The sequence below is a fragment of the Mastigoproctus giganteus genome, chromosome 3 (assembly GCF_048544385.1).
Source record: "Mastigoproctus giganteus isolate SK-2022 chromosome 3, ASM4854438v1, whole genome shotgun sequence".
Taxonomy (NCBI): Eukaryota; Metazoa; Arthropoda; class Arachnida; order Uropygi; family Thelyphonidae; genus Mastigoproctus; species Mastigoproctus giganteus.
The window spans coordinates 130,184,627-130,198,443 of record NC_143577.1 but is presented as its reverse complement, the minus strand read 5'-3'; the positions used below and the strand labels follow the sequence as shown (position 1 = coordinate 130,198,443).

The 13,817-nt window shown below is 38.2% G+C and overlaps 1 protein-coding gene across 1 annotated transcript in view; it reads right to left on the bottom strand.

The window, feature by feature from the left end:
* The window catches only part of LOC150088271 (pyruvate kinase PKM-like), a 552,820-nt gene that overhangs the window by 523,026 nt on the left and 15,977 nt on the right, over nucleotides 1-13,817 (bottom strand). The window contains exon 2 of the mRNA XM_090369430.1: nucleotides 506-629. Within this exon, the coding sequence (XP_090225556.1) occupies nucleotides 506-629 (124 nt within the window). The remainder of the gene's footprint in view (nucleotides 1-505; nucleotides 630-13,817) is intronic.

The window sequence follows — 13,817 nt, the reverse complement described above, 5'->3', positions numbered from 1 at the left end:
GTCAGAAAACAGAACACCAAAAATTTTCATGCAACAACCAACACACCAGAATTCAAATAAAATGAACTTAAATGTGATAAAACCACCATTTAAGTGGAATAAATAACTGAAACACAAATTTAATAAAAGTGATAACATCAATAAAAGAAATAAAATACACAATAACTTTTAAGGAGAGCAGCCTCTTCTTAAGAGAACCTAACCTTGAAAGCTACTATATTTTAATGCTTTTAACTAATTTCTACTGTATTTTAACACTTTTATTAATTTCATCAGTTTTATTAAATATGCATTTTACTTATTTATTCCAATGTAGTATTTGTTTGTTACATTAAACACCATATCACTGTGCTGCTGACTGTAATCATTACATGCTTTCAAAAAATATATATTTTTTAAGGTTGACAGCAGCATATAAGCTATAAAAACAAATTATTTATATATCATTAAACACTCAGTATAAAACAAATTCTATTAAAGAAACTTTATATCTAGTTACACCTACCTATGGTACAAATTATGCTAGTTAATCTGGTATATACGGGTGGATAATTGATGTTCAGTGCACTAAGATGATCTAACCAGCAGTACTCCTCACCGTTATACATATGACCTGATTTAGTTGCCATCTATCAGAGAAATTAAAACAGTTTTATTTGAGAAGGAAATTATGGTTAAACTAATGAGTTAGTTTTGAAGAAAAAAAAAAAAAAAAATCATGTGTGTCAACTGAAAATAAAAACAAGTAATATAAAAAAAAATTTTTTAAAGTCAATTCCTACTTAGGTCAACAACGAACTTTCGACTTTTGACTTCAAAAATTTATCAAAAAATTATTGATTTTCGCAAGAATTGAACTCGCATTCTTTACCTTCACGTGAAAAATACTGAAATCCTTGAAATTTTACCGATTGAGCTACTGCCTGTTGATTTCAATTTTATTCCTAAATTTATATCCTGCTAATATATCTTATATATCTTATATAAGAGAAATTTTTTCTCCCATATAAAACTAAAATTAATTAATTAAATTTAATTAATGAATTAATATTTGAAAAAACTGTATTAACAACAAGTGTCATCCACTACAAGTTTAAAAAAATGTATTTGAACTTGAGTGGATGAATAAAAATTATTTTATTAACGATTGAAAATTTGAACAAGATATATAAATATATATAGGGAGAGTGTGAACTAATAGTAGGAATTGAAAAATAAAAAAACACTTTACTGCATTAATAATAATTGGTGTATTAAATTTTGAAGTCTATAACAATAATGCTGGGATGTAAAATTTAGATTTAACCCATAACTGGGTGAACCAGTGATTTTCTGTTCCCCAGACATGCAGATTAATGAGGTAAAAAGTTACCCTATTAACTTGGGGTATCATGATGGGGGTGGTTTAATTTTTACCTGCCATCTTGACACAAGATGGATGCCATTCAATGTAAGTGCCTGTAAATTTGTATTCACAGTCTCATTCTGATCAAAATTACAATAATACTCTTTGGGGGGGGACCTTATATCCTTCATCTAAGTGGATCCCAAGGTTCCATCATTCCCAGTGGTAATCTTCATAGAGAAACAGCACTTTGCTAAGCTGCTCATGTAAGTGCCTGTAAACTTGTGTTTTTAAGTGTGTGTGTGTGTGTGTGTGTGTGTGCACTCATGTGTGTTTAAGTGTATGGTGTGTTGTGTGACTGGCTACTTAGCAACCAGGAAGTCCCAATCACTTGGAAGATGGCTTCCTGGACAGTCTGGCCACAAAAACATGGGCCATTCTAGTATGAAGCCCTGACAGGGCTGTTTCCATTCCCACATTTCTGTTCTTTTCTCTTAGGTATGGAAGGAAGGGCAACTCAGAGAAAAAGTTGGAAAATAGCAGTGCGAAACAGATGTAAAGGATGAGATTGAAAGCAAGAGGCATCCCCAGGTTTACACCCTCTGTGGAATAGGAGTCAGAAAATAAAACAGTAGGAAGAGAGGAGGGTGAAGGGGTAAACTGAAGGAAGGAAGAAGCCACCAAGATCACACACTGACACCCAGCAACAGATTCGTTGGCATATCTATAAAGTCACCAACAATATAGAACATCTTGAGATTCCACCCTCCTGATGGATGGTCTGCAAATCCCATACAGGATCGAGAAAATGCTGCATCTGATGTGTGTATCCTGACCCAGGATCTCACTGGGTTGTTAGGAAACACCAGTGTCAGCATATGACAAAGGCAGGAAAACATGAGGATACAGAAAAGTCTCTTTATCTGTGATATTTCCCACTCTTCTGGACATAGGTGACCAAAGAAAATAACAGGGAGAGATAGATAGTGGTCAACCACAGTGCAGATTTGTTGCCATATCCACAAGCTCATCAACAACACAAGATGCCATCCTCCATATTGGTGTCTGCACTGGGATGAAGGCGGAAAATCCCACAATGCATTGTCAGGAAACACATTAGCATAAGATGACAATGGCAGGAAGAAATCTGAAGGGAGAAAAGCTCTGTATTTCTGACACTCATGGAGCATGGATACTGATACAGAATGTGGTATCACTCCTTCCAGAAAAAAATAGAGGGCAGCTTACTTGTTAGGTAAAACCTCTGAGGTACTTCTCTTTAAAGCTTGAAAAATAAAATAGGGTGGAAACCCTCAAAGGAATTAAATTTGGGAGCCTATTGAGCCCAACACCAGAGCTTGCACTTGCTCACCTCCAAGGCAGAATGTGATAGTCCCACAGGAACTAGTTGTTGTCAGTGAAATGGGAAATAGTAGTAGTAGTAGTGGCACATGATGCAAGAAAGCAAGTGTAGGAGCTTATGCAGCATCAGCCAAAAAAAAAAAAAATCACACCATTCCCTCCAAATGCCTGTCCAGTTCCTCCTTAAATTTATTTAACCTATCAACTTCCACAACGACAGATGGAAGTTTGTTCCAGCAATTAACCACCCGCTGGCTAAAGGCAAATTTCCGCACATCTATTCTACATCTGTCCTTTCTTAATTTGAACTTATGTCCGAGTAGGTTGGTAATCTGAACAAGTGGAAGGATCCCATCAGAATTCAGCGTGCTCAACCCATTCAAGGCCTTATAGACCTCAATCAGATCACCGCGCAGGTGCCTAGTCTCCAGCCACTGCAATTTGCAGAACTTAAGCCTCTCTTGGTAAGAGAATCCCTTCATTCCCCTCACCAATCGTGTTGCTCTTCTTTGTACACGCTCAAGCAAATCTACATCCTTCCTAAAATGAGGCCACCAGACCTGTACGCAGTACTCAAGGCATGGCCTGACCATTGCCTTATACAGAGGGACAATCACCTCCTTTTCCCTGCTAGCAAAATTCCTATATATCATTGACAAAACCCCATGACCCGCCCTAGCAGCCTGTCTGCACTGCTCAGAAAACTTCATATCTGACTGCACAATTACTCCCAGGTCTTTTTCATTTTCTACCACCTTAAGTGTCGTACCACACAGTTGGTACGTTTCTCTGGGGTTACTTCTACCCATATGCAGTACTTTGCATTTGTCAAGGTTGAAAGCAAGTTGCCACTTCTTCAGTTGCCACTTCTTAGCCCATCTGCCCAAATTATCTAGATCCTGTTGCAGTAGCACACTGCCATTACTGTCATTAACAACCCTGCCGACCTTTGTGTCATCTGCAAACTTCGACATTAAGCCTGATATACCTTCATCAATATCATTGATAAATACACAAAACAACAGTGGACCCAACACCGAACCCTGCGGGACTCCACTAATAACATTAGTCCACGAAGAGCAGCACCCATTGATTACCACCTTCTGTCTTCTCACACTTAACCATCCTTTTATCCATTGTAGCAACTTACCCTTAATACCATTCTGCTCCAATTTGTACAGTAGTCTTTCATGCGCAACAGTGTCAAAAGCTTTCCTGAAATCCAAGTATATGATATCAAAATTATTTTTTGCATCCAGTTCCTTTGTGACCACATCATAATAACCAATCAAATTTGTCAGACAAGACTTTCCCTTAACAAACCCATGCTGTGTTTGAATTATTGCTGCAGTCTTGTCTAGATGATCCTGCAATGCATCTTTAACCAGCGACTCCATTATGACGACTCCGTCAAAAGCTTTCCTGAAATCCAAGTATATGATATCAAAATTATTTTTTGCATCCAGTTCCTTTGTGACCACATCATAATAACCAATCAAATTTGTCAGACAAGACTTTCCCTTAACAAACCCATGCTGTGTTTGAATTATTGCTGCAGTCTTGTCTAGATGATCCTGCAATGCATCTTTAACCAGCGACTCCATTATTTTACCCGGAACAGAAGTTAAACTAACTGGTCTGTAATTACTCGTGTCACCCTTCGATCCACCTTTGTGAATTGGGGACACATTTGCACATCTCCAGTCCATGGGAACCTCCCCTGAGTCCAAGGATGCTCTCATAATTATGGCTAAGGGTTTGCTTAGTTGCTTTGCCGCCTCCTTTAAAATAACTGGATAGATCCCATCCACCCCAGGTGCCTTTCTTGTGTTTAACTTCAACAATTTCTCCTCCACTTTGCTCTCAGTTATTACAAAATCATTAAGCACACTGCTACAATTTGATAACCTTCTTCCATTTTCAAATTGTAATAATTCCTCACGTGTGAATGTAGATGCAAAATATACTGTGCAAAAAGGATAGGTGGAATAGGACCAGGTTATGTCTGCCAAGGGCAAAGGTTAATGATGTACAGTAGATATCATCTTTTAAGGATCATCATCATCATCAGCCATTTTCAATCCACTGCATGATGAAGGCCACTCCAACAACTTTCCAGTTCCTTCTGTTTTGTACAATGGCCATCCATTTACTACCCATGGACTCTTGAATTTCATCTGTCCATCTTTGTTGTTGTCTTCCAGGTTTTATTTGAGCTCATCTTGGGTACCAATCTCTTATTTTCTCAGTCCATCTGTCATCATGTCTTTGAGCTATGTGTCCTGGCCAATTCCATGTCGGTTCTTTAATTTTGATAAGAACATCCTTTACTTGAGTTTGTTGCCAAATCTATGCATTTCTCTTCTTATCCAACAGTCTGATTCCTAATATAGTTCATTCCATTCTTTGCTGTGTAGTTTTCAGCTTCTCTTCCATTCTTTTGGTGAGTGCCTAAATTTCACTTCCATAAGTCATGGTGGGGAGTATACACTGGTTCATTATTTTACATTTCAGACAAATTGAGATATTGCTCTTCAGTATGTGACTATATTTCCTGAATGCTATCCATCCAAAATTTCTTCTTCTCTTGACTTCCAGCCATTTACTATTACTACAGTTAATAACTTGTCCCAGATAAGTATATGAATACACCTTTTCAATTTCTGTTCCTTCAATGATTATATCCCTTCCTATAGCATTCATATTCATCACTACTTTTGTTTTAACCATATTCATCTTTAGTCCAAAATCCTTACCAACGCTGCACAACTGATTAAGATTTTCCTCCAATCTTCGGGATTATGGCTTATGATCACAATGAAAACGGCAAGTCATAAATGGTTTAGGTGCTCTCCATTTACATTGATTACTTTCTGCGACCAGTCCAATCTTCTGAAAGCTTCTTCAAGAGCAGCAGTGAACAACTTCAGAGATATTGTGTCTCCTTGTCGAACTCAATTTTAAATTTGCTAGTCTGTCTAGTCGTAGCCTAGTGGTCAGGCACGTGGGTGCATAAGTACATGTGCCTTGAGTGACCGGGATTCAAGCCCGTAACTGCTGAATATGGTGCTGTTTCTTGTATTCTGTTTATCTTGTGAACTCCTCTGACCGTTTGGTCGTCTCGGAGTATAAACAGAAAAATTTATTTATTTAATAAAGAAGGTAACATTCTCATATTTTCTGCAAAAAGGGTACAAAAGGTGGTATTATTCTACATGTTGGCACTAACGACATTAAGAGTAGGAGTTCTGCAGAATTACTTAATAACTACATGGCAAAGTTGAAAAATGTTGCGAGTTACAGTTAAATTTGAAAATATCTGCAATTCTGCCCAGACATGACAGGAGAGAGAGTATATGATGAGAGCCTTGTCAATCAATGTCAAGCAATACAGATCTGGAGAGATTGTGCAAGGTTCATGGGGTACAATTTTTCTCAGTGTGTTCTGTGCTTTTTAACAGGAGAGACTGCTTCTACTGGGAGGATACACTTAAATAGAAAGGGTGCAAGAATATTTGCTGATCAGAAAACTCATAGCTTGGGGGAATACACAGATTACTATATTATCAATAGCTGCAGACAGAGGTTAGAGTGATTCTTTTGCTGGTTCTATTGGAATGAGCAGCAGATGCCTTAAAAGCAAGACTGCTGGGAGTCATTATAAAACAAGTATACACATAGGCTGCATTAGGGTAACTATGATTAAGAACAAGTGCATACATACTTGCATATACACCAATGCTAGGAGTATAATAAATAAATATGATGAATTGGAAGTGCTAGTCAAGGCATCAAAAATGCAGGGTGACCAGATAAATGCACACATGAAAAAAGCCAACACAAAAATTCCTCACTTTCATAAATGCTCACATGAAAAATATCCACACGGAAAATTGCTCACACAGAAGGATGCTCACATTATTTTTATAGTTTACAAAAAACAAATTTCATATTTCAAAATGCAATAAAATGTTAAATTTATATATTTTATTTTTACTTATATACGATATATTTTAATATAATGTTTGATATAACACTTTGATTTTAATATAAAATAGAATATTTGGATGCAAACCTTTGTAAGGCAAATTAAAGGAAATAAAAGGCTCTGGTTTTATTGCAACTAAAGCTTTTTATTTTATTTATAAAAATAACTTATTTTTTCTTTGTCTTACAAAGTGAACAGTCAACACTTTTTGGTTTTTTATCAACAAACAACTAATTCAGACATATTTCAGTGTTTTATCTATTGTCAAGGATTTGAATTGAATTTTCATTACTGTAAGTTAGCCAATCTCTGCAAGTATTTCAGTTTGTCTTCTACCTGCTCATATTCCTGCACAAAAGTGGCAACCAATCATGCAGTGCATCATATCTTCTCTTTTTCACCTCTAGATGACCTGACTATGCATTAGCCAGTGTCAATCTGTGGCAAGCCAGGTCCCTCTTCAGTCCATCAAACAAAAACCACATGCTGGGATGACTGCAGTGGAATAGGGAATTAAGTGCATCGTGAAATTCCTCATAGCAGTTTGTAGTTTTAGGCGACAGTTCAAGAGCTGCACATGATGATTCTATATTCTTATTGGAAACTGGGGATCTCTACTTCCTGCACCCTCAATGCATGAGGTGCTCACAAAGTATGTGAGCACCTCATCATAGCTATCTTCGTCTGGAAATGTGGCAGTAAGCTCATGGTTAATGCAGAAAGAGACTTCAGCTTGAGTTTCATGTTTATATCAGTTTCTAATTCAGTCTTCTTCAAGCCAACATTACTGAGTTACCTGATGAGACTCTGACACAGATGAAAATAGCACCCTTTGACCTCAGCGTGTGGAAAGGCAGTCCTCACTGCATTCATGTAACCATTCTCAAAATCCACTAAAACCTTTTGAGGCACCAGATTTGGAACCAACAGCTTCATGATTTCAAACATTCTGCTATAAGTATCCAAGTTCTTTTTCTGTAACAAAATGTAAATATATGGCGGATATGAGTTACCCACCTTGGAATGTCATGTATACAGTTGGTAAAAAATGTTTGGAACTTTATCAAAGGTGCCATCTCCATAAACTGTATCTTTATTCAATTCAACCAAGGATTCTTTAACCCCTAAAACCAGAATTCTGTCTAGATCATCCACACCAGAATCATGAAGTATCAGTTGACAGTACTTCTCAGGAATGTCAAAATTTATTGTTGTAGAATTAGGATTTTTGCAAGGGATGATTGTTTGGGCATATGGGCCAGTACATTGTTACTCAACTCTGACAATACATTCCCCATCACATTGCGAGGAGTAGAAATAACTACAGTACTCTCATGTATTGCCTCATTTGGCTTCTGGCAACATCAGCTTCTGCTTTTGAGGACAGCAATCATGACAATGCTCGGTTGGTTGTTGTTCTATGTTCCCATCTTTTGTCTTCATAACACAATGATAATTGAGGGTGCAGCAGGTAAAGATCCCCAGTTTCCAATAAGAATATGGAATCATCATGATGCAGCTCTTGAACAGTTGCCTAAAACTACAAACTGCTGTGAGGGATTTCACAATGCACTTAATTCCCTATGATTCTTGCACTGCTTCTACTGGAATGGGCAGCAGCCTGGAAAACAAGATGCAGGATACTTCAGAGACTGCTGGGAGTCATTGCAGTACAAGTAAACACATGGATTGTGTTAGGGTAGCTAAGAATATGAACAGGTGTATGTATACTTGTGTGTACACCAATGCTAGGAGTTTGGTAAATAAATTTGATGAATTTGAGGTATTGCTCAAAACATCAAAGGCAGATATTGTTGGGATATCAGAGATGTGGTGTCACATAGATATAAGGAATGCAGAACTAGAATTCGGGGAGTACAATGTGTATAGAAAGGTCAGGAAGGGAGGAGGGGTTATGCTATTAGTTAAGAAACAAATAAAATCCAAGGAAGAGAAGCCAGTCGACATCGCTGGACAGTGCAGTGTTGAGTCAGTTTGGTGTGACATATGCATTGGAAGATCAAAATTGAGAGTAGGAGTGTGCTTTAGGCCTAATGACTCTGATGAGTATAATAAGAAACTGTACAGGGTAAATAGAGTGGGCCAGTAAATCAGAGAGTCTTATAATGGGGGATTTTAATTTCCAAGATAATGACTGGAATTTGTGGTTGGTCACTCACACACTAGCAAGGCTTTTGTGGATTTATTGGATGATTGTTTTCTACATCAGCATGTTCGGGAGGCAACTAGAGGGAGTAATACACTTGACCTGATTATCAGTAGTGATTCTTCATGCATTAAGAATCTGCAGATAAAGGAACCACTAGGTGGCAGTGATCACAGTATGCTGAAGTGGGATTTACTCAAAGAGGTAACTACCATCAGGGGTAAAGGGAAGGGTTTTTGCTTTCGTAAAGGCAACTACGATGGTTTGACAGTATTTAAATTCTATACAGTGGGTCCAACTGATGATTTTACCAACAACAAATTCAAAATGGGAAGCATTCAAAGAACTTATCTTGGAAGCTACTAGGCTTTACATACCAACTAAGAAATATTCTTCAAGGATTAAGCCTAAATAGATGTCAGATGAACTAATGAGACATGTGGCAGAGAAGAAAAATGCATGGGATACATATAAATTATGATACATATAGAAGCCTATGATAGATAAAAGCTGGTCTGTAACCAAGTTACAAAGGAGGTTAGGCAGGCAAAGGCAGATTACGAGAAATGTTGGGCAAAGGATGCAAAGAAAAACACCAAAGAGTTCTTTAGGTGTTTCTTCAGATTGGAGAACTTAAGAGTTCTCCAATCTGATTCATTGCCTTCTAGAGGAAGGCGATGAATCAGATTGGTCCACTTGATATCGATGGTTCAACTGTTGATGATCCTGCTCAGGTAGCTAACAAACTAAATGAATATTCTGCATCGACATTCACACATGAGGAGTTATTCAGCGAGGGGAATGCCAGAGATGTATTCAACTTTGGCAGTAAGCTAGATAATCTTGTAATAACTAAGAGTAAAGAGGAGAAGAAATTGTTGAAGATAAACACAATAAAGGCACCTGGGGTGGAATGGATCTATCCAGTTATATTAAAGGAGGCAGCAAAGGAGGTAAGTAAACCCTTAGCCATAATTACGAGTCAGGAGAGGTACCCAAAGACTGGAGATGTGCAAATGTGACCCCAACTCACAAAGGAGGATTAAAGGCTGACACAAGTAATTATAGACCTGTGAGTTTAACTTCTGTTGCTGGAAAATTAATGGAGGCACTGATTAAAGAAGCACTGCAGGATCATCTAGACAAGACTTCTGTTATAGCTCAAACAGAGAATGGGTTTGTTAAGGGAAAGTCTTGCCTGACCAATTTGATTGGATACTACGATGCAGTCACAAAAGAACTGGATGCAGGGAATAACTTTGATATTATATATTTGGATCTTAGAAAGGCTTTTCATACTGTTGCACATGGAAGACTGCTGCACAAATTGGAGCAGTGTGGCACTGGAGGCAAATTGCTGCTATGGATAAAGGGATGGTTGAGGGGGAGAAGACAGAGTGGCAATCAATGGACACTGCTCATCATGGACTAATGTTATTAATGTAGTCCCTCAGGGTTCAGTGTTGGGTCCATTATTGTTTGCTGTATTTATAAATGATATTGATGATATATCAAGCTTAATGTCCAAGTTTCCAGATGGTACAAAGGTTGGCAGGGTTGTTAGGGACACTACTGACGCTATGCTGCTGCAACAGGATCTGGAAAGGTTGAGCAGATGGGCTGGGAGGTGGCAAATAAAGTTCAACATTGACAAATGTAAAGTTCTACATATGGGAAGCAGCAACCCCACAGCAACGTATCAATTCTATGGTACTACACTGACACCAGTAGAGAATGAATAGGACTTGGGATGTAATTGTGCAGGCAGATATGAAATTTCTCTGAGCAGTGCAGACGGGCTGCAAGAGTAGCTCATGGTGTCTTGTCAATGATATACAGGAATTTTTCCAGCAGGGATAAGAAGGTGATTATTCCCTTGTATAAGGCAATGGTCAGGCCACACCTTGAGTACTGTATCTGGAGGCCTCATTTCAAGAAGGATATAGAGCTGCTGGAACGAGTGCAGAGAAGGGCAACAACATTGGTGAATGGAACAAGGGGCTGTGCTTACAAAGAAAGGCTTAAGTTTTGCAAATTACAGTGTCTGGAGACTAGGCACCAGCGAGGTGATCTGATAGAGGTGTATAAAGCCTTGAATGGTTTGAGCATGCTCAATGCCGATGGGATTCTTCCTCCTGCTCTGAATAATCACCTGAGAGGGCATAAATTCAGATTGAGGATAGATAGATGTAGGATAGATGTGCAGAAATTTGCCTTTAGCCAGCGGGTAGTTGGTTGGTGGAACAGACTTCCATCCCTTGTTGTGGAAGTTGATAGCCTAAATAAATTTAAGGTTCAGCTGGACAGGTATTTCGAATGAACGTGGGGCTAAATGGAAGTTTTTTTTTTTTTTTTTGGCTGATGCTGCATAAGCTTGCTTTCTTGCATCATATGTCTCTACTATTGCTAATGCTATTCCACTGCAGTCACACCCAGCATGTGGCTTTTGTTTGATGGACTGAAGAGGGACCTGGCTTGCCACAGATTGACACTAGCTAATGCACAGGCAGGTCGTCTAGAGGTGAAAAAGAGAAATATGATGCACTGCATGACTTGATTGCCAATTTTGTGCAGGAATATGAGCAAGTAGAAAACAAACTGAAATACTTGCAGAGATTGGCTAGCTTACAGTAATGAAAATTGTATTCAAATCCTTGACAAATATATAAAACACTGATATATATCTGAATTAGTTGTTTGTTGATAAAAACCAAAAAGTATTGACTGTTCACTTTGTAAGACAGAGAAAAAAAAAATTATTTTTAAAAATAAAATAAAAGGCTTTAGTTGCTATAAAACCAGAGCATTTTATTTCCTGTCATTTCCGTTACTAACATTTACATCTAAATATTCTATTTTATATTAAAATCAAAAGTTTGGTATCAAAAATTATATTGAAATACATCGTATAGAAGTAAAATTAAAATATATGAATTCAACATTTTGTTGCATTTTGAAATATGAAATAATCTGTTTTTTGCAAACTAAAAATAATGTGAGCATTTATCCATGTGAGCAATTTTCCGTGTGGGTATTTTTCATGTCACCATTTATGACAGTGGGGTTTTTCTGTGTGGAATTTCCATGTGTGGGCTTTTGTCAGGGAACCCAAATGTAGACATTGTTGGGATTTCTGAGACGTGGTGTCACTAAGATATAATGGATGCAGAATTTGAATATAGGGAGTACAATGTATACAAAAAGGACATAGAGTATAGTGTATTTTGACAAGTGGCACCAGGGGTTTCCCCCACTCCGCATTTATAAAAAGCACATAAAATCAAAGACAATACATCCAGTTGACATGGGTGACCAGTGCAACGATGAGTCAGTTTTATGTGACATAAGCACTGGGAAAGCAAAAACGAGAGTAGGAGTGTGTTGTAGGCCTAATGACTCTGATGAGTACAATGAACAACTGTACAGAGAAATAATGTAGGCCATTAAATCAAAATATCTTCTAATGGGAGATTTTAACATTTTCAGATACTGACTGGAACTTATGAGTTCGTCACTCAAAATAGCAAGACTTTTTTCTGTTTTGTTGATTTCTGTTTTCTACAGCTGCATCATAGAGAGACAACAAGAGGGAGTAATACTCTTGATTTGATTATCAGCAGTGATTATTCATGCATTTGGAATCTGCAGATAAAAGAACCACTAGGTGGCAGTGATCACAGTTGTATTGATTTGGGATTTAGAGAAAGGGAGCGAATACAATGTAGATAAATGTAAGTAAAGTTGCAATTATCCCATCACAGCCAGGGGCTTGCATCAGAATTAAATAATGTTATTAGGGGAGTCTGCCACGGTTTGCTGTTGAACCTATTATTATTTTGCTTATTTATGAATGAATACTGATGAAGGCATGTCAGGATTAACGAAGTTAATTTTGCAGATGATACAAGTTTGCATGTTCAAGTTTGCAGATGATACAAAGGTTGGCAGGAGGGTTAATTACAGTAACAACAGTATGCTTCTGCAACTGTAATTTCTGTCAGGATCTATAAAAGTTAGGCAGATGGGCTGAGAAAGGGCAAATGAAGTTTAACATTGATAAATGCAAAGTACTCCACAGTTGTACATTACTGTGGGGTACTTTAATCCCACAGTAATCTAGAATCGTGTGGTACTACACTGATTGAAGTGGAAAGTGAAAAAGACGTGAGGATAATTGTGCAGTCAAATATGAAGTCTTCTGAGCAATGCAGGCAGGCCACCAGGACAGCTCATGGGGTTTTGTCAATGACATACAGCAGAGGTTCCCAAACTTTCTCAGTTCACGGTGCTCTTAGTGTCTCAGTAATTTTTTTATGGTGCCCCTAGTGTCTCAGTAACTGATAATGTTGAAACTGTGAACTACCTAGAGCTATCAGTTCACGCGGTGTTCGACAGATGTCGAGTATCCAGGTGTGGCTGTTTTGGTCACACCACTCACCTGGGCCCAAACCCAGCCAATATGTGGTCACTGCGCTGAGATAGGCCATGAATTCAAGACCTGCTCCAAGAAAGAAGATCCACCAACATGCACAAATTATAAAGCATAAAAACTGCAGGTGGACCACTCAATCAGGGACAACAAGTGTCCTGTATACATCAAAGCTAAGGGTGTATACCAACTATGGCTTAATTATGGAAGTACACCCTAAACAGTACAATTCGCCCAACCAAACGGACAAAGATCTAAGGCAGCTGCTGCTCCTTCCCACCTCCGTAGCCAGGTGGGAAGGGGCAGCAGTGCATAGCACACGCTTCTTGATTAGACCGGGGTTCAAGTCCGTCACCACCAAATACGGAGGATGCGGAAAGGTCAGGAAATGACCACCGCATATCCCCGGAGCAATATGGCCTTAATTGCTAATGCTCCTAAAAACCAAATAACAACAACAACAGCTGTGCAGCAGCTGCCTTAGATCTTTGTGAAAAAGAGCCGACTATGAGAACTATTAGATCTT